The sequence below is a fragment of the Equus asinus genome, chromosome 29 (assembly GCF_041296235.1).
Source record: "Equus asinus isolate D_3611 breed Donkey chromosome 29, EquAss-T2T_v2, whole genome shotgun sequence".
Taxonomy (NCBI): Eukaryota; Metazoa; Chordata; class Mammalia; order Perissodactyla; family Equidae; genus Equus; species Equus asinus.
The window spans coordinates 22783864-22804775 of record NC_091818.1 but is presented as its reverse complement, the minus strand read 5'-3'; the positions used below and the strand labels follow the sequence as shown (position 1 = coordinate 22804775).

The 20912-nt window shown below is 41.7% G+C and overlaps 1 protein-coding gene across 4 annotated transcripts in view; it reads left to right on the top strand.

Annotated features, from left to right (window-relative positions):
• APBB1IP (amyloid beta precursor protein binding family B member 1 interacting protein) overlaps positions 1-20912 on the top strand; it is a 102275-nt gene that overhangs the window by 46545 nt on the left and 34818 nt on the right. For all 4 annotated transcript variants that reach the window (XM_070501336.1, XM_070501334.1, XM_070501337.1 and 1 more), the window contains 2 exons: positions 5238-5397; positions 6760-6881. In XM_070501336.1, coding sequence (XP_070357437.1) covers positions 5238-5397; positions 6760-6881 — 282 coding nt within the window. The remainder of the gene's footprint in view (positions 1-5237; positions 5398-6759; positions 6882-20912) is intronic.

Sequence of the window (20912 nt, the reverse complement as noted above, 5' to 3'; positions counted from 1 at the left end):
ATGTTCCCACAGCACCTCCCATGGTCCCTTGGATGAGGATGTTTGATACCTATTGATTGATATTCAATAGATATTCCTTGACTATCCCTGGACCAGACTTTTAAGGTTCACCTATAAGAGTCTCCCCAGATCAGTCTGGTTCCATTCATTCCAAAAATGCATGAACTTCTTTACCATTATTCTTCCCTGTTCTCTACATGTGATTAAATGCCATGGTCAACTATTGAAATCATATGTCCTCGGCTGCCTTGCCCTCTCTCTGCTTGTACTCAACTCTGTCAAACCCTGGTTAAATTCAGCCCTCCCCCTACTCAGCCTGGACCCTCGGTGCAGCCCAAGCGCCCCGAGTCCAATCACTCTCCCGTAACCTGCATCTCCTCGCATGCTCCAGTTCCCATCCTCTCTTCTTGTCCCTCCTCTGCTCAGAGGCCCCCAGTGGCGCCCCATCTCACACAGTAAAGCCCAAATCCGCACAACGGCCTAAAGCCCTATATGATCTGGCTGTCCGCTATCTACCCGCTCTTCCTCCCTCCCTCACCCCGCTCTAACTACCTGGTCTCACCACCGTTCCAGGCAGGCTCTTGCCTCGGGACCTTTGTGTTTTGCAGTCCCCCTGCCTTGAAAGCTCTTCCCCCAGATTGCCGTGCGTTCTCTCTGTTCCTCCTCTAGATCTGGTCACCTGCTCGGTGAGTCTTCCCTATCTGACACTGTACACACACACACACCCCGATACTCCCCAGCCCTCCCTGCTTTCTTTGTCTCCTCACTTTTTGTAACCATCCAACATACCGTCCACTTCACTTGTTCACAGTATTTGTTACCTACACCCCCCCCCCCCCCACACACACACCACAGCAGCTCCTCCAGGGGTTTTTGTGTTTTCTTCACTGATGCATCCCCATGTTGTAGAACAGGTGTTAGGGATATACAGAGGTGAACATGTCAGATAAGGTCCGTGCTTGTGTAGGATTAAATTCTAGACAGGGAGATAAGGCCTATGAAGAAAATAAAGCAGGGAGAACTGATAGAAGAGGCCCAAGCGATTCTCAGATTGAGCCTGTGATCGGGGAGGCCTCTCTGAGGAGGCAGCCCTTTGAACAAACACCTCAGCGGCAAGAGGAAGCCGGCTGTCTGTGGGCGTAGCGGGGAGAGGCCGGGCAGAGGCTGTGTGGCCCACACTCAGTGAGCCATTGAGTAAGAGGAACAATGTGAGGGGTTGAGGTCAGAGAGGCAGGCCCAGCCACAAGTTCTCACGGGCTGAAGGAGGAGTTTGGAAAATATTCAAAGTGCATTGGGAAGCCATTTGATGGTTTTTAACAAGGGGTAATTCATGGTTTTTAAGGATCATACTGGCTGTTTTGTGGAAAATGGCTTGTAGGGGAAGGAGTGAGAGCAAGGTGACGGGGTCTGCAGCCCGCACTCCCATAATACCCGGAGGCAGATACACTGTGTGTGTTGAATTGAGTTACAAATGGATGGCCGGTGAAGGTGGGCTGCACTGAGCCACTGACTTTACCTCTGGAGAGAAAAAGGCAAAAGAAAATGAGTAAAAATTAAATTCATAATTAAACTATTTTAAACCCTTGCATTGTTTATAAGATGGGGGCCACATTGGATATATTTTCAGAGGGAAAATAAAAAGAGAAGGTGATTCTTAGACAAAAAAGGTAGAATGACTAGCATATTCAGTCTTTTTGCTTCAACTGGAGATGATGAGCACCGGGAGGAGATGACAACTGTTTCCTGTGGCGTATCAGAAAGTGAGAGCACTCTGCTGTAATTGAGCTGAGGTGAATCCTGACAGTAGACACAAAGCACAGCCTGCCTTGAGTCAAGACAGAAGATGCAAAACAGAAGGCCCTCTGATCAGTGGGAAAGGAAAGAAGATGAAGAAGCCAAGTTGTTTGTTCTGATTTCAGACACTCCAAACATTATTTCTTAAAACAAAAGCCTGTGTGGCACAGAACATTAAGAAAAGAACTGAGACATGCCCGTACATTAGTAAAGTAACTAAGAAGTACTCATAGGTAATCTATAACAAGTTTTTCAAAAAGATGGAAATCAAGTCTAGATGATGCCCTTTGCTCTCAAGTGTTCTATGGGGTGTGGACATCATTTTGGATTATGGATGATGTACACAGATTGTAGGACAAAGCTTTTGGAACTGAAAACAGATTTAGACTTGTTAATTTTATTTGTTTGCTTGTTTTAAAGCTCTGTGACACAGGACAGCAATTCCATTTGTAAATTTTATTGTAGAAGCAAAAAGACGGTATAAATGATTTCGGGCTGGGATATTCTTGTATTTAACAGCTTGCAAAAGAAAAAGAAGGAACTATAAAAACTATAAAATCTTTACTATAATGGATTAGAAAGAGGAAGTTTTTTCATTTTTTAATCTTTTTACCCTATATCATATAGATATGCAAATCTATGCATATGTTTAGATATGCAAAGTACTTAACTGGTAAACCGCATAACTGTAATTTAGTCATGTTATGTGTTGGTGGAGAAGTATCTTCGACTTGGAAATGTGATAGAAACTGTGAAGACGAGTAAATGTGATTTCTTCTTGCTAAAAATCACCAGCCTTCTTTTGGTTGTTTTATTTTCTAAATGTTATAAATGTGGAGACTCATAACTACATGTGGATTAAATTTAGTTTGGACTTTCTGCCAAAAACAAAAAAACCTTTCATGATTGTCAAATTATGTGGTTTGGTTTTTATTCCCTCTATGAAAGCAAAGAAACCACCAACGTTTGTTTTATTTTCTCAAGAATTCCTAAGCAGGAATGAAATGTGGTCAAACATCATTAATTTTTCCATCAGGAAAATTAAGTTTTCAAGGTCCTAACGTTAGTAGTATTTCTTAGGACATGTAGCTACTTTATAACAATAATTCTCAGCAGAGAGCAGCGGGCAAGCCTTCCACAGAAAATAAGTCATAGGGAAGACTGCTATCTGAGGAATTCCTGTTTTTTCATGCAACCCTCCATGCCTCATTTCTCAGGTCAGATGGCCGTATCTCTGACATTGTGGTACTTGGGCCTATCATTTTAAATACATCAAAAGACAAACATGAAAAGGAAAGCAAATATCCAACTAGAGGTTTCCAGGCTACAAGTTTTCATGGAAAAAAGTATTCTTTAAACAAGCCTGCAATAAGGGTCTAATTTGGATGATCCCAGGAGGAGGAAATGCACTGTTATTGCCCTGATGTCTCCATTTTGACTCTCGAGTGTGCTTGTGTTGGAAAAGACTAGATACTACGAGCGCTTCAACTTGTGGTCCAGATTTCTATCACACCCACACCCTCTGGGTGCTGTCAGTAACTGCATAACAATCCACAGGAACTGCATCTTCACTCTAACTACAGAGTGTTTTCAAGATCAGATTAGGTGGAAGTGGGAGCAGCAGTTTCCCAGCTGCTCAGAACCAAACTCAAACTTTGGGGAAAGAAGAAATGCTACCAATTGTGTGGCCTTTCTCTCGAGTCCATGTAATCACTATTTTTCTTTGGATGAGGAAGATTCTCCCTGAGCTAACATCTGCTGGCAGCCTTCCTCGTTTTGCTTGAGGAAGATTGGCCCCCAGCTAACATTTGTGTCAATCTTCTCCTATTTTGCATGTGGGACACGGCCACAGCATGGCTTGATGAGCAGTGTGAGGTCCACGCCCAGGATCCGAACCCACAAACCGTGAGCCGCTGAAGTGGAGCACGCAAACCAAACCTCTATGCCACCAGACCAGCCCTTGTAATCTCTTTTTAAATAGTGATTAAGTCTCATTTGTTAGTAACCAGGACCAACCCTAGGCAAAGAGAATAGGCAGAACTTGTCTTTAGCTATCTCATACTTCTCTTCTCAAGTTAGAATAGAAATTTAAGCAAGAGTATCAGGTAGTCAGGCTGACAGTGTGGTTTCCAGGAATTCTCTGTTGGTGGTGCAGAGTAGTTGCGTGTAGTGGGTACTGCGGGCTGGAGGTCAGGTGGTGATTGTCTGGAAAGGGAATGGCAGCATCACTCTCATCTAAGCACCTCCTTCGTGTGTGGTGACTCTGTTGGTTGTCAACTTGGTTGACTGTGACTAGAGCTAATTCTTACTTAATTGGGTAGGATCAGTGATCTTGGTAAAGAATTAAATAGTACCATGCATGTTCCCAGAGGAGTTGTGGGAAATCTTCTCTTGATCATACATATGTAATAAATTGGGGCTTAGTGGGCACATTTCCACTGTTCCTTCTGAAGACTGATTACCTGACACCACTATAACCTGTAGCACTCACAAATAACAATTACTGTAATTAAAGATATGCTACAAATGCACAGGTGTCAAGGAAAATCCAAACCCTCGCTGCATTACTTCAGGAATTCATTCTGTTATATTGTATCAGAATCATGATCTCTGTTGGGGGATCAGAAGCTTTAATAACTTTGACAGGTTTATCTGGGAAAAGCCGGCAATATCCTATGGCCTGATTGAATATGAGCCAATTCTGCTCCCATCAAACGCTCCGGATTTGGAATAACTACCAATTTGATTGTGAACTCAGTGCAGTAGGATTTTTACAGATAGGGTGAAAAGTCAGTTCAATCACTAATTTGCCTGCATGCCCCCATAATACGTGTTTCTCAGTCTACATTCATGTCACTTAATCCACCTCTAATCTCAAACGTGTTCTGCTGTGACATAACCTGCCTCTCAGTAAGGCGCCTCCATGACGTTGTGTTGCTGTGCACTCCAGACCGTCAAAGAATTGTCGGTGAACCAACGTGGTCTGACCTGTGTCTTAGAACTCTTGAGTTGCATGAAATGGGACCCAACTCCTGCTAAGCAAAAGAGAAAAATTTCTTAGAAAGATGCAGGCATGGCTTTCTATGGGTGTGGCTCCTGGGTGAACCAGAACAAGTCACTGACTGATGTCAGGAAAGCAGGAAGTCAGAGCTGCTTTGGTTCTGTTTGTTTGTTTTCTGTCTCCCCCATCAGAAGGCAGAGTCTCTGAAAGCTGGGCAAGGACTTTGCTCATTGTATGTTTCCATTTTTGTTTATTGGTTTCTCCACCTCTGTATTCCTAGCACCTCGAACAAGTGCTCAGCATATGAGTGAATTCATACTGAGTAAGTTTCAGGGCACATTCCTGCTTAAATTTGCAAAAGCAATAGCAGCTTTGAAAGTTTCCTCTTAGTGGCCTTCTCCAGTTGCTGAAATTGACTGGTTGCCCATGGCTTTGTCCTCAGCTTGTTGTGAAGGTGCACATGAATGATAACAGCACGAAGTCACTGATGGTGGATGAGCGGCAGTTGGCTCGAGACATTCTAGACAACCTTTTTGAGAAAACCCATTGTGACTGCAACATAGACTGGTGTCTTTATGAAATATACCCAGAACTGCAAATCGGTAAGTCCCATCCCCAGCAATAGGCTGTACTTCGAAAACCTGTGGATTTGCTTTATTATGTGTTTTGGTCTATTATTAGGAAGAGTTTGGCTCAAGTCTATCAAGACTTCCCATACATCATTTCCCTCTGTCAGATTCAGTGTTTGCCTCTTCATTTCTTTGCGGGGAACAGGGTCAGATGGTAGCAGGTGGCCAGACCTTGGGGGTGTAAGCATTGTTATTGCCACTTCTCTAGTGGTTCCCTAAGGGAAAGAAAGTGACAGGATGATGCTTCCTACTGCACGTTCAGTAATCTGAGCAGATTGTGGAAGGGCCTGGGTATCTGTCAGCTAATATCTGTTTAGAATTTAGTTCTTTAAACTCTAGTGTAACTCTGCCTCACATCAATGTTCATTTCCCTGTCCTTCCTCCCCACTCGCCTAATGTCTGACACTTTGTCTAGCTGAGGAGGCTCAGTCCCAAAGAGCAGAGGACAGTTGGTAGAAATTTATGGAATAAAATAACAAGAGAAAAAGCAACTGAAGATGTACTCTGTTATATCTCCTTCTTAATACCTCTCACAGTACAGTTGTCTCCCAGGAGAGCTTGCTGGAATACAGAATTGCCTGTTTTAGAAGCTTTCGGTGGAAATTTTTTCTAAAGGAAATGATCTACAATGAAATAACCTCCTGAAGTTTTCTTCAACTCTCTGAGTCAAATAGAGAAATGAAAGCTTTCCTTTCTGTTTAGGTTTAGTTCTGATATTCATATGTTGTTTTTAGCTTTTTAGAGTCTACTCATCACAGTTCTCACGATTTCATTCCAAGTTGTTTAACCAACCATTGCTTAGTTATTCTCCTTACAGGTAGTATGTTTATGCCCACCAGGGACTATTTGAAGTCAAAAATGCTAATAAAAGGGCTGGCCTCATGGCGTAGTGGGTAAGTTCAGCGGGCTCTGCTTCAGCGGCCAGGGTTCCTGGGTTCAGATCCCAGGTGCAGACCTACACCACTTGTCAGCCGTGCTTTTGCAGCAACCCACATACAAAATAGAGGAAGATTGGCACAGATGTTAGCTCAGGGCAAATCTTCAGCAAAAAAAAAAAAAAAAAAAAAGCCAATAAGAAAAAAGGGCAATGGCTGATCGCTATCACTATGTTGTAGGTTCATCTGCCATATTTTTTTATGGAAAATAGGTTGAAGACCTGACACTGAAGAATCAACATAATAGGAATGTTATAATGTGACATCATATAAGAATTAGGAATTTCTAGAAACCGATGAGAAGTATGAAGCATGGTTTTTGACTCAATACTAGGCTATTTCTCTTTTGGAAACCCTGATATCTTGGTTCTGAAAGAATGCTTTTTTCTTGTTTCATCAGAAAGGTTTTTTGAAGACCATGAAAATGTTGTTGAAGTCTTATCAGACTGGACAAGAGACACAGAAAATAAAGTGGTATTTTTGGAGAAAGAGGAAAAATATGCTGTATTTAAAAACCCCCAGGTAAGGTAACTTTTATATTGTTAAGCCATGTAAAGCGTGGATGATTGTCTTAATAAGTCACTTCGGTACTAACCACATTATTTATTATCTCACAGAATATCACAAATGTATTCCTTTCGAATAAACACAAACTCAACTCTTAGGCCATATGTAAACTAAGGGCCCCTTGAAGGATTCAGAAAGAAAAGGATCTATGTTGTTTCTTTTGATTCAGCATCCAAAACATATCTATCTATTGAAATAATCCAGTCCTTATTTCTGTTTGGCTACATTAAGCCAATATACCTTGATGCACTGTGAGTCCCTAACGCTTCATATTTTAAATACGCTCTTTTCTTTGCTGTTCACATTGGGTGCTTAATGATTCTGGGACAACTGAAAGGAGCGCCTGGAAAATGTGCAATTTATTGTGATTTACTTTTACTGACAGTTGACATAATAAAAGGCATTGCTGTCCGTATTTGAAAAAGCTTCCTTCAAGTCATGTGTACAAGGATGGCACTGAAGTGTAGAGCTTTTCCCACTGTGGCCTCCAGCCAACTGTAATTGTGTGAGGGTCATTACATCGTTTTAGGAGAGTCACAGAATGTTAGACACGGATGAGATCCTTGGGGACATCCAGACACCTTTATATTATACAGGTAAAAAAAGCCAAAACCTGTATCACTTGAGGCAGAATTAGAAGGATACCCTAGAGCAGCTCCTCATGAGAAAATGCTCTCTCCCCTGTACTGTGCTTTTCTCTAGAGTTCTCTAGGTTGTATGGTGGCAGACTGATAACAAAGCAATTAAATGCTATTGTTTGTGACAAATACCAAGCAACAAAAGTACAGTTTTGAAATATAACTTCGTTCAATATCATGCTTTAATGCCTATATTTGTTAGGGTACCATCTAAGCTGCTGTAACAAAGAGACCCCTTAAATCAGTGGCTCAAACCAGCTAGATGCTTGTTTCTTTCTTACATACCAATCGAGACTAAGGTCTGCAGGTCTGGTAGGCTCTGCCATCCTCCACACGTGACTTCCATCTCTGGATCCAAGGCAGCTTTTCCACTTGGTGATTTTTCCAGTCCTAAGGAAGGGAGGAAAGAGCCAGGGCAGTGCACAGCCAGACTCCTTAAGGAAAGACCTGGAAATGGCACTGTTGCTTCTGCTTTCATCCCATTGGCCAGAACTCAGTCACATAGTGGTTTTGAGCTGCAAGAGAATCTGAGAAATGCAATCTCTAGCTGAACAACCTTAGGCACAGGTAAAATGGGGTAGTTATATTCCGAGTCAGCACTTTGTACAGCTCCTCCACAAGGCAGCTTTCACACTGAGTCTATAAAAATGGTGCCCGGGAATTGTACAACATGGCTATACTATTATATAACTAAGAGGAGGAAGAGAAGAGTGCGTATTAGTGGATATCTGCAGTTTGCCACCATATCTAATGAATTAGTGCACAAAACATAACTGTACACTCTATGGATTTTCACAAAGTGAACATACCCATTTAACTACCTCTTGCATCAAGATATAGAGCATTAGCAGTCCTCCAGCAGACTCCCTCATGCCCCTTTCCAGCCGTTAACTGCATTACAATTCTGACTTCTATCGCCTTTTCCTCTTTTTGAACCTTATATAAAATGGAATCATATTGCAGGACTCTTTTGTGTTTAGCCTTTTTTTCCACCCAACTTTCATTCATGTTGTTACATACAGCAGTAGTTTATTCTTTTTCACTTCAGCTTAGTATACCATTGTGCGACTATACCAAAATATGTGTATCCGTCATACTATTGATGGACGTTTGATTTGTTCCTAGTTTGGGGCTTCAACAAGTAATGCTGTTGGGAACATTCTCATACACATCTTTCGTTGAACATATGTAGACTTTTTTCTTGCATAGATACCTACAAGTGCAGTTATTGGATCACAGGGTATCCATAGACAGTCATGCATCACTTAATGACTGGGATACGTCCTGGGTGATGCATTGTTAGGTGATTTTGTCGTGCGAACATCACAGAGTGTCCTTACACAGACCTAGATAGTATAGCCTACTGCACACCTAGGCTCTATGGTACTAACCTTCTGATACCACCGTCAAATATGCAGTCCGTCATTGACTGAAACATCATCACGTGGCACATGACTGTATTTAGCTGTAGGGGATACTGCCAAGCAGTTTTCCAAAGTGATGCTATGATTTGCCCTCCCATTAGTGTTGTATGAGAATTCCTGTTGCTCCAGATCCTCGCCAGCCCTTGATGTTGTCATTTTTTTTAAGTTTAGCTATTCTGTGTAGGTGTGTAGCGGTATCTCCCGTGGTTTTACTTGCAGCTTTCCCTGTTGCCAATGATTTGAGTACCTTCTCAAATGTTTATTATCCATTTGAATACCCATTTTTGTTAAGTGTCGGTTCAAGTCCTCTGCCCCATCCTCAGCTTCTCACCTCAGGCCAAGAATCAACAAGTGCCCTGCAGGGAAAGGTGGCTCTCAGAATGTCTGAGCTCCTCTTGGTGGTTCCTTTCTCTCTTGGATTTTGGCCCCTTGAGTCTTGGCTTCCTCTGCAGCTCTCCAAAGCCTTTACACAGATTTTTTTTTTAATCTAGCTTTTCTAGCTGTTTTTGTGGTGCTTTGGTCTAACTGTAAGCTACTCTATCATAGAGGGAAGCTACTCTATCTAGATAATAATATGTTCTTAAAAACCAAGCAAGTGGATTCTCTTAATCTACAATCACATTTAAAGACCAAAATTGAAGTGGAAGCATTTTTGAAGTTGCCAATTTTAAGTATTTCCATTTTCTCAGTGTTTGCTGGAATAATCCATCGTCTGATCAGTGCTCTGCGTGGATCGTGGCTTCAGCATGCTGACCTTAGGGTCAGGGAAGTGGACTGTGACCATTTGCTTGTGGAAGTCATGGCTCCTGAAGTACCCACTGTCCCTTTGTAAAAGCTGACACCCTTTGACACTTTTTAACATAAACTTTGATTTTTTTATGCTGAGTTTACACCAAAAGAAGAAAAAACCCTAGAGAAGAGTATTTCCAGAGGAAGTTTCTTATGTAAACACAACCTGGAAATTCTTTTGTTTAATTGCCTTAAAGTTTCTCCTCAAGCAACGTCTTGAGTGGTTAACTCAAAAATCCAAATACATTTTATGTTTCGTTTGGGTTGTTAATTCTTTTTGAAATGTAATTGCCAACATTTCCTTGTAGTGATAAATCCCAGAATAGAGCAGTGCATCGCTGGTTCCTGCTTCCATGCCCCACTCAGCACTATGTCTGTGAGCCCACAGGCCTGATCTTCCTGGGAATATGGGACTGCCTGGGAGCTGTTGGAAGAGTTAGTTAGAAACTGACTGTGGATGAAGAATCAGAAATCAAAAAGGAAGAGACTGAGACTCTGAATAATTTATTTAGTAGGGTCTCCATAAAAGGTTTCAGCATATTGAATGTCTTTCCAATGTTGGCTTGTATGAGAAGGCTTTAGAGGAATTCACTCCAAGAGACATTTTCTTGACTTTAGCAAACATTTACGGAGCACCTGTTACGTGCATAACCTTGTGCTACCTATGGAGGATACAAAGATTAAGAAAATCCTTGCCCTCAAGCAATTTATAATCTAGCTGGAAAAAAAGTCATGTGAAAATCATTAAGGCATAACTTCCAGGTTTAGGATGAGAATGGTGTAGAACAGAGATTATGGCATGATACTGTCTTAAGATTAAGTACCAAAGCATAAAATGCTATTGACAGAAGAGGCTTAGTGATGATATATGCTGAGAATTTTAGCTTTTCAACTACTACATTAGCTTATAATGTCCAAGATCAGGAAAATGTCAGTTTAGTAGAGCAGTGAAACCATGAACTGAGCAATCAATAAACCCCTGAGCCCTAACCCAAAGAAAAATAATATCTACCACACAGATGCATGGAGGGTGGGGCTGAGGGCAAACCACAGACTTCGCCTGTTGACAGACACCAACTAGAACAATCTTGCCCTGATTTAGGATGAGAGAAGAAGAAAAACGAACATGGTGTTTATGACAAATGCCGTGGGACTTGATGGGAAATAGCATCTGAAAGACTTTACAAACAGCATATCTATAAAATCAACGAACTGCAGGCTTTAGAACAAAATTATAGGAAGTTGTTATCTTGGGTGGAAGGCAGTAAGATATGGTCCAAATAAACCAGGAGTAGAAAAGGCAACAAAATAAGAGTAAAAGAAAAGAGGATGTGAGGGAAAAGAGGGAAGTGAGAAATCAGAATCAGACCTGGAAAGTGCTGTGATGGGGTAGGTAGCAGCTGCTGTGGGGGTGCATGGGAACAGGAGAGTTCACTCAGAGGAAATTATGTCCCAGCGCTCACCTGAAAAACTTGTGGGAGATAGCCAGGTGAAGGGCAGGGTAGAAGTGAGCATCCTTGGCAGCAGGTGTGTGCAAAGATTAAGAAAAAAAATGGAAGTGTATTTAGATCATGGGAAATCGTTGTAGGGCTGGACCATGGAGAGGTGGGGTGGGGACAGGAGGTGACAGCACCTTAGGATAAATTGGTGGAAAAGAAATTGATCAAAATAGACATTGCAAATGTTAACTAGACTTATTGTGGTGATCATTTCACAAAATATACAAATATTGAATCATTATGGCATATGCCTGAAACTAATATAATGTTCTATGTCAATTATACCTCAATAAAAAAATAGCATATTGGTTAAAATAAAAACAGGTTAGTAGGGCCAGCCCCAGTGGCTTAGTGGTTAAGTTCAGTGCACTCTGCTTTGGCAACCCAGATTTGGTTCCCCGGGCAGGACCTACCCGGCTCTGTTAGGGGCCATGCTGTGCTGGTGGCTCACGTACTAAAAAATAGAGGAAGGTTGGCACAGATGTTAGCTCAGGGTGAATCTTCCTCAGCAAAAGTAAAACAAAAAAACCAGGCCAGTAACGAATGTTTCCAATCACCAGTTCATGCAGTCATAATTGTACCAGATTCATCTAAAATGCATTTTCAGGCAGTTTTACTCAGTTTCCAACATTTTGTTATTTTAAAAAATCCTGCATAGAGCACCAATGCCTGCTTTCCTTATTTAACTATATTATATATTTCTTTTCTGTGAAAGTGCCACTGTTTCATTCAACTTTGCCATCACAATTGCAGCTGTCGCACAGAGTGTGCCCTCCTCTTTGTGAGTGGAGAAGCTGAAGTTCAGGCTTCGTTCTTGCAGAAAAATGACTTATGGAACTAGCGATGATGAGTGAAAGTGAAATACCACCTGCAAAAGGTTATGACAGATGGAGGATTCTGAAGCCAACGATAGTAATCAAGGGTAGTGCTCATTGTATTCAGCCTACAGCCTGTGTTTATTCCCACCCTCTCAGGGCCTGTCAAACCTGGTAGAGACCTGATGCTGGTTAGGACTCACGGTTCCTGGAATGGGTCCTTGTCTTCCTGGCTGGTGGCAGTGCAACGACCAGTGGCATCAGGCTGTCCGTTTACATCCACTTCACTCTGCAGTACCTCACCACAAACCCGAAGCTTTAGGAGTAGATGCCAAACAAGCAAAATTAGCTAAGAATGAAATAGAGATAAAAAAGCAAAAACTTGAAAAATTTTGACAAATGTCCCAAAAGGCTTAAAGATGCGTAAGAAACTAAGTCGGTATACTTAGTGCGTCAGAATCACTAAGACCTGAAAAATATGCGGCAGGAGAAATTTTAACCCGTTTGTTGTTTCTGCTATAATTTTATTCCTGATTAAATTGTTTTTAATGAAATCATATGGTCCTAGCAAGATTTCGTTTAGACTGGAGAGAGGCAGGAACACGATGACCATGGCTTTGTGAACAATGTAAAAGACATTGGACTGTGTCCTGAGCCCTGCAGGGAGCTGCGGGAGGGTTTTGGGAGGGGCAAGGGTCCCTGTGGCTGCACAGTGGAGAATGGATTTGGTGGAAGCTGCCGTGTGATGGAGAAGTGGTTACAGTAGCCCAGAAAAGAGATGATGATGGACTGGAAGTGTTGGGAGAGATTTCGGAGGTAGAATTTTGCATACTATGGTGGTCAGTTGGATGCTGGTATAACCGGGAGGCAAAGAAGGAGACAGAGCTGACACTCTGGTTTCAGGCTAGGAATTGGATAGATTCTGACGCCCTTCACTGAGGTAGGAAGCACGAGAAGAGAACTAGGTTGGGAGAGGAACATGATGAGCTAGATTTTAAGCATGCTGACTTTCTCCCTCTCCTTCAAAAAGAATCTCACTTCATCCTCCATAAATTTAGCATGAAATTTACACATTTTACTTAAGTATTTTCTATCAGATGGGCAATATTTTTTTTTATTGAGTTAATGATAGGTTACAATCTTATGTGATTTCAGTTGTACATTAATGTTTGTCATTCGTGTTGTAAGTGCACCATTTCACCCTTTGTGCCCACCCCCCACCCCACCTTTGCCCTGGTATCCACTAAACTGTTCTTGGTCCATAGTTTTAAATTCCTCATATGAGTGGAGTCATACAGAGATTGTCCTTCTTTCACTGGCTTATTTCTCTTAACATAATTCTCTCAAGGTCTATCCATGTTGTTGCAAATGGAATGATTCTGTTCTGTTTTGCAGCTGAGTAGTATTCCATTGTATTATGTACTACAACTTCTTTATCCATTCGTCTGTTGATGGGCACTTAGGTTGCTTCCATGTCTTGGCTATTGTAAATAATGCTGCAATGAACATTGGGGTACATGGGACTTTTGGAATTGCTGACTTCAAGCTCTTTGGATAGATACCCAGTAGTGGAATGGCTGGATCGTATGGTAGTTCTATTTTTAATTTTTTGAGGAATCTCCATACTGTTTTCCATAGTGGCTGCACCAGTTTGCATTCCCTCCAGCAGTGTATGAGGGTTCCTTTTTCTCCACAACCTCTCCAACATTTGTTACTATTAGTTTTAGATATTTTTGTCATTCTAATGGGTGTAAGGTGATATCTTAGTGTAGTTTTGATTTGCATTTCCCTAATGATCAGTGATGATGAGCATCTTTTCATGTGCCTATTAGTCATCCGTATATCTTCTTTGGAGAAATGTCTGTTCATGTCTCCAGCCCATTTTTTGATCGGGTTGTTTGATTTTTTGTGGTTGAGTTGTGAGAGTTCCTTATATATTATGGATATTAAGCCTTTGTCAGATATATGACTTGCAATTATTTTTTCCCAGTTAGTGGGTTTTTTGTTTCAATCCTGTTTTCATTTGCCTTGAAGAAGCTCTTTAGTCTGATGAAGTCCCATTTGTTTATTCTTTCTATTGTTTCCCTTCTCTGAGAAGACATGGTGTCCGAAAAGGTCCTTTTAATACTGATGTCAAAGAGTGTACTGCCTACGTTTTCTTCTAGAAGCCTTATGGTTTCAGGTCTCACCTTTAGGTCTTTGATCCATTTTGAGTTTATTTTGGTGAATGGTGAAAAAGAATGGTCAATTTTCATTCTTTTCCATGTGGCTTTCCAGTTTTCCCAGCACCATTTGTTGAAAAGACTTTCTTTTCTCCATTGTATGCACTCAGCTCCTTTGTCGAAGATAAGCTGTCCATAGATGTGTGGTTTTATTTCTGGGCTTTCAATTCTGTTCCGTAGATGGGCAATATTTTTATTTATAAGAGTCATTGGAGACATACTCCCAAATTTTCCCTTGGGTTGTTTTCTTTTTCTCTTGAGATGGTGGGGATCTCTCCATTGCTGAGATTCCCATCTAACCTGGTCTCAGACTCCAAGGCATTTACAAAGGGAAAAGATTTGACTGGATTATTGTCACTGTCCCCATTATTCCCCAAAACTTTCCTTGTGTTAAGAGACTTTCATCTGTGATTGCAAAGTGAAACTTCCAGAGACAAGGATAGTGACAGGAGCTTATATTAAATATTATTGGTTCCCAGTTCTTAAGGTATCAAACCTAAGAACTTATTTTCATGGAAGTTTTTAACAAAAGTTACTTGTTATTAAAGGCAGCGGAAATAAACATAAACTGATGATCGAGGGAAATTCCTAGAAGCTGTTTACTTAATACCTACTCTATGCTACATAGATGCCTTGCATATATTATCTTTAATCTTTACAACTATGAGGGTTAAGAAGGATATATTACTATTCCTCCTTTACAGATGAGAATACTGAGATCAAAGATAGAAAGGAGGCCTTTTTTGATCTTCAGACTGTCATTCAGGACGTTGATGAGGTGTTTCCATACATTGATTGTTCTGTTCAGAGCTGTCTAGACTATAGAAACCTGGAATGAAATTGGTAGACAATGACTGTGAAGTCCTCAGATAAGATAAATTGAATACAGCTATCAGGACAATACCACAAATGGAATCAGTTGCCTCTGAAGTTACTAAAGTGGCTCAGTTTCTCACAAAGATAAAAGAATGATTCCAAGAGGCCTAGATCAAAATAAGCCCAAATTTATTATTCTACTCTCTGTCCCAGGCCACCATTCCTAGAGAACCGTATGCTAAGTCACATTGTTTCAAATGGTAGGTGACATCCTCTGTGCCCTTGGGAAACTGGTGCATATCCTCCTAGGTCTGCAGGTGTAGATCCCTAGAGGGCCTGAGAGTTGAGATTCTGTCTTTCTCCTTGGAATCTGCATTCATGACTTCAAGGTCAGTCTGTTCTAGGCTTGCTACCGTTTGATGGATTAGCATTTGAATCTTGACTGAGAAAGAGCTTATCTGGCTCAGAGCATCAGTTCTTCTGGAAAATTACTAAACTATGCAAAACTATGTAAAATTTCATGCTTAAAATCCCAATACTGAAGTCTTTAATACTTAGTAGGATTATCTCTGGGGATGGTTCTCGGGAGGAGGCAGTAAACTGGATGCAAAGAGAGGCTTTGAGCTCAAATATCAAAAGCAGCAGTCAGTGAAGATTTGGGGACGTCAGTCGTGTGCTTATGCAGGCACAATGCAAGGCTCCACTGATGACTGGAAAAGCAATGTCGCTCACCTGGGCCTGGCGTGCTTTCTGACAAGACTTAAATTCAGTTCCTGCATTTGTACAGTGGTGACACTGCTGCACTTCCCACCTCCCGGGTCAAATCAGCACGAAAAACACTTGCCACATTGGGAAGTTATGTGTAAAAGTGAAGTGGTTTGATCCCACCTCAAGTTCAGCAGTCATCTATGATAAAGTGTTAAAAGATAAACTGAGGCATATTAGAAATTTTAAGAGTTTATTTGAGCAAAAATCAATTTATATGGGCAATACCAAACCGGAAGCGGTCAGGAGTGCTCCTCTGGCAGGAGTGAGGAGAGAGGCTTTTACAGAGAAAGTGCGGAAGCACAGAAAGGAAATTCTCTGATTGGCTATAGTTTAAAGCCGAGTTGTTGTGTGTTGTTGGTTGTCCTTAGGTTTTGACTTCTTAACCTTGAGTCATTTCCATTCTTAGGTTTCGGTTTGCTTACATAGGCTGCCACAGCATTAGAGCCGCCTCAGTCTAGTGGCCTCCTTGTTTAATCAATTTAACAAAAGTTTATCTATAATAAGTTTATGGAGAAAAATCATGTTCTGCAAATTTGTAGACCCAAAAGACACTTAATTAGGAAGGAATTCCACCAGGATGACTGGTCTGTACTTTGGGAAGTAACAACAGATCACCCATGTTAAAACAAGGAAAAACAGGGTAATGAATTATCCCAGTGGTTGCTCTTATGCCCTATTCCATTTGAGAGTGACTTATTGTCTTTTCAGGACAGTCATTGCTTTAGCTTCACTCCCAAGAGGCAGCAACTACATATGAGCCTAACTATTGAAACCTGGTGAGGATCCAAGACTATCAGTGGTTCTTCAGACCCATTGCTGAAGTCTGAGTGCACACACACAGCCATAAACTGTGTAGGGGAGGAAGATGTGTTCCTCTACTCTCTAGGTTCTTCCGGCTGGTCTAAGAACTAAATTGACATGAGACAGAATAACAGGAGACAATCGAACAAATTTAATAACATGTATACATGGGAGAAACCCAGGAAAACGGAGTAACTCACCAAAATGGCTGAAGCCACCACCTTAAATACCATTTTCAGCTAAAGACAAAAGAGGATGTTGGGGGTAGTGATTTGGGACTTCAAAGGGGAGGAAGCCAATTCACATGGTGGTGAAAAAGCAAATGTTTGGTAAACAAATGTTTGCCATACCTTGCAGAGACAATGGGACATGGGGAGTACTTTGATTAGATGGGCCTTGCTAGGTTCCTCCCTGTCTGCCACACCTGATTCATATTATATTATAGTTGTCTATGGTTATAGCTCCTTCCTGGAACAGAGCTTCTATCTTAAATTCTTTAAGGCAGTTGGGCGGAGGTCAAAATTTCTTCCTGAGTCTTTTATTCTTAAAAATAATCAAGCCAAAGAGACACATTTTAGGGTGGCAAATTCTGATCCCCCACAACTGTGTTGGGGATCACTTGGTCGTGAGAACAGAAATTGCTTTAACTAGAATTTTTTCAGTGTGTTTATTCAAAGGATGAAGAGGCATCTCATGGAGTGAAAGATAAGAAGCATGATCAGACCTCCCAGGGGTTGGTGCTGGGAATGCAATGTTGTGGGGACCACAGTCCGGAGTGTCTTGGCCCCAGCCCTCCCTCAGGCCTCTGTTTCCCTCTGTCACTCTGTTCTTCAACAAGCTGTGTCCTTCCTCTCTCTCTCAGTAGACTCCCTTACTCTGCTCACTCTTCTCTTCCCACATAGCCGCTTATGGCCAGCCTCCAATGGTAACTGCCTCTATGAATGGATATTAGACATTTGTGCTTGCATACCCCCTAGAAGAACTTGGAAAACCTATGCATCACCTCATACATTTGTATGTTGACATCCAAAATTTTTCAACACAAGTTTAAATAGATGCAAATAATGCAATGTCCAGCATATTATAAATTTTGACATTTTAAAAAGTTATCCAGTGGAATCTAAATGCAGTGCCGTGGAAATTTGATTCACACCAGCATCCGTTTAAGAAACACATGATTAAGCTTTTCTTAAAGTAGACTTTATTTTTAGAGCAGTTTTAGGTTCATTGTAAAATTGAGCAGGAAGTAAAGGCTTCCCACATACTCCTACCCCTGCACATGCACAGCCTCCACCACTGTCAACATCCCACACCACAGCGGCATATTTCTTACGATCCATGAACCTACATTGATACATTATCACCAAAGTCCATGGTTTACATTAGGGTTCACTCTTCGTGCTGTACAATAAGCTTTTTGAACATTTGGGAAATTTTACTTTGTTCTTTTTTTCTCCCCTCCCCCCTTGAACTATTCCCATTCTATTTTCTCCACAAAGATTTATTCTATTCTAATATATTTTTATGCTTGAAAGTCTTTCATTGATCTCCCTCTCATACTTCTATTCAACAAGTTATGTTTATAAATTGATACATAAATTTTTACTTCCTGTTGTCATAAGGCACTTAAGTGTTAAAAAATTGCACAGTTGATTTAAAGACTGTAAACCATTTTTTAAAACATTACAAATTATAAATATTGATAAGCATAAAAAGTAAAAATTGGGGGGGAACATCTCTTAATGTGATAAAGAGATGGAGCCTTTTTTCTCCCCTGATTAGTTCCGGGTTAAAGGGATGAATGTTCACATTCCTGTCTTTCATTTTGAGAGATGTTAAGTACTTTTTGTAGATATAGTCATGCGTTGCTGAACGACGGGGATACATTCTGAGGGATGTGTCGTTAGGCGATTTCATCATGTGAACATCATAGAGTATACTTACACAAACCTAGGTGGTGTAGCCTAATACACACCTAGGCTATATGGTTCTAATCTTATGGGACCACCATCGTGTATGCAGTCTGTCATCGAGCAAAACCTTGTTATGCAGTGCATGACTGTGTAAGTACTGAGAAACCTTGTTCACATAAATTAGTAGATGGCAATGGAAGAGCTTTGTGAGAACAGCACCATTCAATTCTTTGAACTCCTTCCAAGTTACCTGTCGCTGAGGGATTCATGATGGTTCTCTTGATCTATCAGCTGACAAGATGATTAGGTCCCTTCCATTGTGTTGAAAGCAAAGAATTAGAAACTACTTAACTTCCAAAGAGATTTATTTAGAGTGGTGAGTCTTTTTCTTTCTCAACACCATTGTTTCAAGTTGTGCCTTTGTGTAGAGCCTTCGAGCTTTACACACCAGACCAGTGAGATGCTGTGTGGCTGTGAGGTGGGCCTTTCCTATGTGAAGTGGGAAAGGGGCCCTCCACTCTCAGGCAGATCCATTTCAGAAAAGCATACACGCAGACGGTGAGGATGTAGAAACTGATGCCCACATACCCTCGCAGAGGCTTCACATACACACTTCAAGAGGAACAGCTTAAAGACCCCTGGCTTGGAAAGTGGCTCAAGTTCCTTGCAGTTAACTGTCCTCTGCTTCTGAAGCTATCACAACTATTGTGAAATAATGATTTATGTCATTTTCATCGTTAATAGTTGGTAAGCTCAGTGAGGGGGGTGCTATTGAACTTCCTGTCAATCAGTAAAGACTCTCGGCAAGTAATAGCCAGTGAGGTATGTATTGTAACAAGGATAGACCAGGTAGCTCTGGGAGCTGACAGCGGGAGGGTGTCTGTCAGTCCTGGGGATCGGGGACAGCCTCCCTGAGGAAGTGATGTTTCTGATGTTCACAAAGGGAATTGAGACGAGGGAGCGGCAGGAGGAGAGACATCACGCCACAGTCCAGGATTATCAAGGCTCAGAATCCAGGTCGCGTGACAAGTTCAAGGAGTAGAAAAGGCCCAATGAGGCCGCCATGGAGAGCGCTGTGGGAACAGCAGTGGGCAGGGCCAGATGTGGAGGACCTGCCACGCTGTGCCAAGGGTTTTGAGTTATAGCTTCATAAAGCGGAGTTTTCTTCTCAAATTTGCCTTTTAAAAAAACGCCTGTCTCTCGAAAGCCGTATCATGGCCTGGCTCCATTGCTCTTTAGCTGTGGGCCCCTGAGCAAATTATTTAACTTCACCAACTCTCTATTTTCTTGTCTGTAAAATGGAGGTAATTTATTTTTAAAGTGTGTTGTAAGAATTAAAGGCCATCAGCCACGCAAAATGTCTGGTGTAGGGTAAGCACTTAATAATAATTACTATTGTTATTATAATTATAATTATTTTTGTTTGCCTCCGTGTGGAGAATAGCCTGGAGAAGGGAAGCAATGAGGCAGGGTGGGAGGATGTTAGCAACTCTCCGGGAAGGCGTCAGCGGTCTTCTTGGACCAGGGTGCTCACTAGTGGGATATGTGGGGCCATGCCAGACTCTGCTCTGGAACAGTGGTGTTGTATAGTCTCTGAAGTTTTAGGCAGGGAGTCAAAGAAGTGTGAATAGGAGTCTATCCTCAGGCTATCTGAAGTGGATAGGACAAATTAAAGGGGTAAGGAATTAAATCCCTTAATCCCTACATTCCCCATAATGCCGGGCATTTGCTCAAGAATCAAACGTTTCTTGAGCACCTACACTGTGCTGGAATAAAGCCAGCCAAGGAGATTGTAGACAAGATGCAGGGCCAGGAGCTGTCTGCTAGAAGTAATGAGCGGAGGGAGCAGATGCATCTAGGAGATGGTGTGAAATTAAAAGCAATAACCAGCATTCTGTAGGAAGTGAGGTCCTGCAGAGGACAGATGCAGTGACATGGGGATATTCTGCAAGGCTGGGTGCCTGGGGGCATGGGGGCAGACAGCCAGTGGAGTGCAGCCAGGGTACTGTCGGCTAAGGAGGGGTGTTCACCCCTGTGTCCTAAACACCAAGACAGAGTTGTCAGAGATAGGGATCTGTTACAGCCCAGGGCCCAGGGTGTAGGCTGATGGGCAGGAAGATCTAGGAAGAGGAAGGGGAGACATCACATTCTATCCAGTAACCGTTCTGGCTGCTCTGTAGTTGAGAAAGCTTCCCAAGGCTTCAAATAGCCTAGAAAATTAAGCACTTTCTCAAGGAGAGAGTCTAAAGAAATTCTTCTATATTTCTATTTTGCGTTTCAATGAGGCCTGAAGACTAGAAG